General features: G+C 29.0%; 1 protein-coding gene across 2 annotated transcripts in view; it reads right to left on the bottom strand.

Moving 5' to 3' along the window:
• The window catches only part of LOC117107073 (protein mono-ADP-ribosyltransferase PARP14-like), a 40,451-nt gene that overhangs the window by 10,177 nt on the left and 27,392 nt on the right, over positions 1 to 2,882 (bottom strand). For both annotated transcript variants that reach the window (XM_033248599.1, XM_033248600.1), the window contains exons 13-14: positions 2,476 to 2,637; positions 2,026 to 2,226 (exon numbers count right to left, since the gene is read on the bottom strand). In XM_033248599.1, coding sequence (XP_033104490.1) covers positions 2,026 to 2,226; positions 2,476 to 2,637 — 363 coding nt within the window. The remainder of the gene's footprint in view (positions 1 to 2,025; positions 2,227 to 2,475; positions 2,638 to 2,882) is intronic.

Raw genomic sequence — 2,882 nt, 5'->3', positions numbered from 1 at the left:
ATTTCCTTTAGGATATTAAAGTATTTTTAAATTTTGAATCTTGAATTTGAACAAACTATAATATACAGTAATCCAAATTATTACAATACAATACAGACTAAAAAAAAAGTTAATGCAATATCTGCAATATGGATACACAATCAAATAAATGGAAAGATATATAAAAATATAATTATTACAAATAACTTAATTATTAAAATTATTAACTATTAACGATAACCTTAAAATTATTATTTACAATTACTTAATATTTTAAATATTTAAATTCAATAACACAATGATTATTCGAATACCAATAACAAACATCTCAAAAGTAATGTACAAATATTCAATTTAGAAATATAAAATTAAAATTATTTACAAGATTCACAGGTCAAATTACTACTGTAAATTTCACCAATATAATTATGTCAGCTATAAATCGTTAATGGTTAACTAGTCTAATTCACTTCAGTAATAAGACGATGAAGAGCTTTGAGGAATAAATAAGTTTTAAGTTTGTCCTTAAACAAGATGACAAAAGTTGTGCTCCCTAGTTCAGCCGGAAGATTGTTCCATAGTGTGGGAGTAGAGAAGGAGTAAGAACCTTTATATAGTAAAATTCATCATCATCACATCACCATACAGTAAAAATGATGCGCCAACAAATTTCTCATGATCTTTTATCAGGGATTTTAGGCAGCCATCTAATTAATATCCAGGACAACTTAGGTCTAACTATAACTACTATAATAATTACGATTAACAAATCACAACTTTCTTTTTCACCTCTAGCACAATTTTGGATATTATTAATATTATTATCTATTATCATTATCACCATCGTCATCATCATTATTATTATTATTACTACTACTTTTAGTATTAGAGTATAATCAAAACTTAATAAAAGCTTGCAAAAGGATAAAAACCAAACTGAACCATTACAATATCATATTTCTGTATCTTAAAATACACGGCCTGGCATTTATAAATTGAAGACGAATTAAGCTGATTTTTTCTGTTAAGTAATTTTGATAAATCCACTCCCTTGGCGGTAGTTGCTATAAACCCAAAAAATGTTAATAAAATTGCATTATTGTATATAGTAAACAAATTATTAATCCACTAGGTTACTATCAGGTTAGTGGGGGACTTTTATTGATATAGGCCTACTTATGGTGGGTTTTTATCAGAGCACGGGTCACAAACCTATAGTAGAAGGAGTTTTAGAAATTACAAAGCTTTTAAATCAATACCAAAAATCCGTGTTTTTTTTTTTTTTTTTTTAATTTGTTAGTGCATAAAAATCACACACCATCTTCGGAGTGATTGACTATAACTATCGCATAGCATAGGACAGCAAATTGATTTGTAACAAAATACTGTATGTTCAATTTGTATTTGTAATTTGCGTAAAAAAATCATGCTTAAGCCTATGTATTATAATTATAGTAGGCCTATTTATATTGAGTGATCTCAGGAAAGAATCTGTATTGGCCAGCAAGAACTACAAACGTTCCTGCATGCTTTATTAGGACGTTAATTCAAAGACTCTTACTGGTTTTTTAAATATCGGAAGAGTGGTAGAAATAAACTTTATTAGTGCAAGGTGGAAAAAGTAGGATGAGAAGGCTCTTAATAATTAAGTGTGCAAAAGAGGTTGCCTATAATGGTGTTTAGCATCCTCTAAGATTCGCTTACAACGGTACGAGATTCAAACAGCAATACACTGGGAATTATTCATATATATATTATATATAGTAGATATTCACATCTAGGCCTACTTGTTGAAATTAATATAAACACTATGTTATAAAATGAATTTCATATACTTTCATGTACAAATCCCAGTCAAATTAGATTTTAATTAGGATGTAATGATTCTTCTAATAGCCATTAAAATATTGTCATCGACATTATTATTGACAAAATGATGGAATTTTTCGAAAAGGTATAGTTTGTAAAAATAGGGATATCCATAATGACAATTAACATCCACAGAAAACCACAAGTTTTTTTCCAGGCATTATAGTAATAACTTACCAAACCCCTTCTGAAAAATATTTCTTTGTTGTAATGGTTTCCCCTCTATCTCTTTCATTACAGATATAAATTCAGTAGTCATAGGCTTCTCATATACAATTATTCTGATGTCTCGCAAGTTGGTCGGTTTTTGCTTCATTGTAAATGAACAAATGCAATCCAAAATGAGCATGGCGGATTCTCTTGGCGGCTTAGAGGCCCCTAACAGTGAAAAGAAATGTAATAATTTTAAAAGGTTTACGGTTTAGAAATCATCAGCATTGCTATTGGTGTTAATATCACAGTTCAATGTAGAGAGTTAACTAAGTTTGTTTTGTAAATTCTCCAATTTTATGTCTAACTAGCATAATGGAATAAAACTATATTTAAATATGAGGAAACTAATTTATATTAGTAATTGTGAATATTTAAAAAATACTATTTTTTCACATGGTAAACTCAATATATCACCTGTGCCAATAGCAGGGAATGCCAATGATTTTTTTCTCATTTTTTCCACCGTTATCAATACTCTCACAAGGACTTGTTTAAAGTCACAGTTATTAGGAATGTGACAGATCCCATCACAATTCAATTTACCCGGACCTGTCCACACTTCATCTACTGTAGAATCTGCAAAATCAAAATAAAATTTATTAAACTTATTAATTTAATTAACTCTAAATTGAATAGTTTGGGTGTAGTAAATAGCAGAGGGGTGTTGGTGGCGCCGGCAACGGTGATAATAACTGCAATGATAACAATAAAAGCAGCAGCAGCAGGTGGTAGTCGTAGTCTATCAGTAATTAATAGTTGATAATATTAACAAAATTAGAGCCTAACTTTTGTAATAATTAATTGCATGCATATATATATAT

The sequence above is a fragment of the Anneissia japonica genome, unplaced genomic scaffold (genome assembly GCF_011630105.1).
Source record: "Anneissia japonica isolate Jap-2015-1 unplaced genomic scaffold, ASM1163010v1 scaffold288048_len465947_cov159, whole genome shotgun sequence".
Classification (NCBI taxonomy): domain Eukaryota; kingdom Metazoa; phylum Echinodermata; class Crinoidea; order Comatulida; family Comatulidae; genus Anneissia; species Anneissia japonica.
This window is presented reverse-complemented; position numbering and strand designations above follow the sequence as displayed.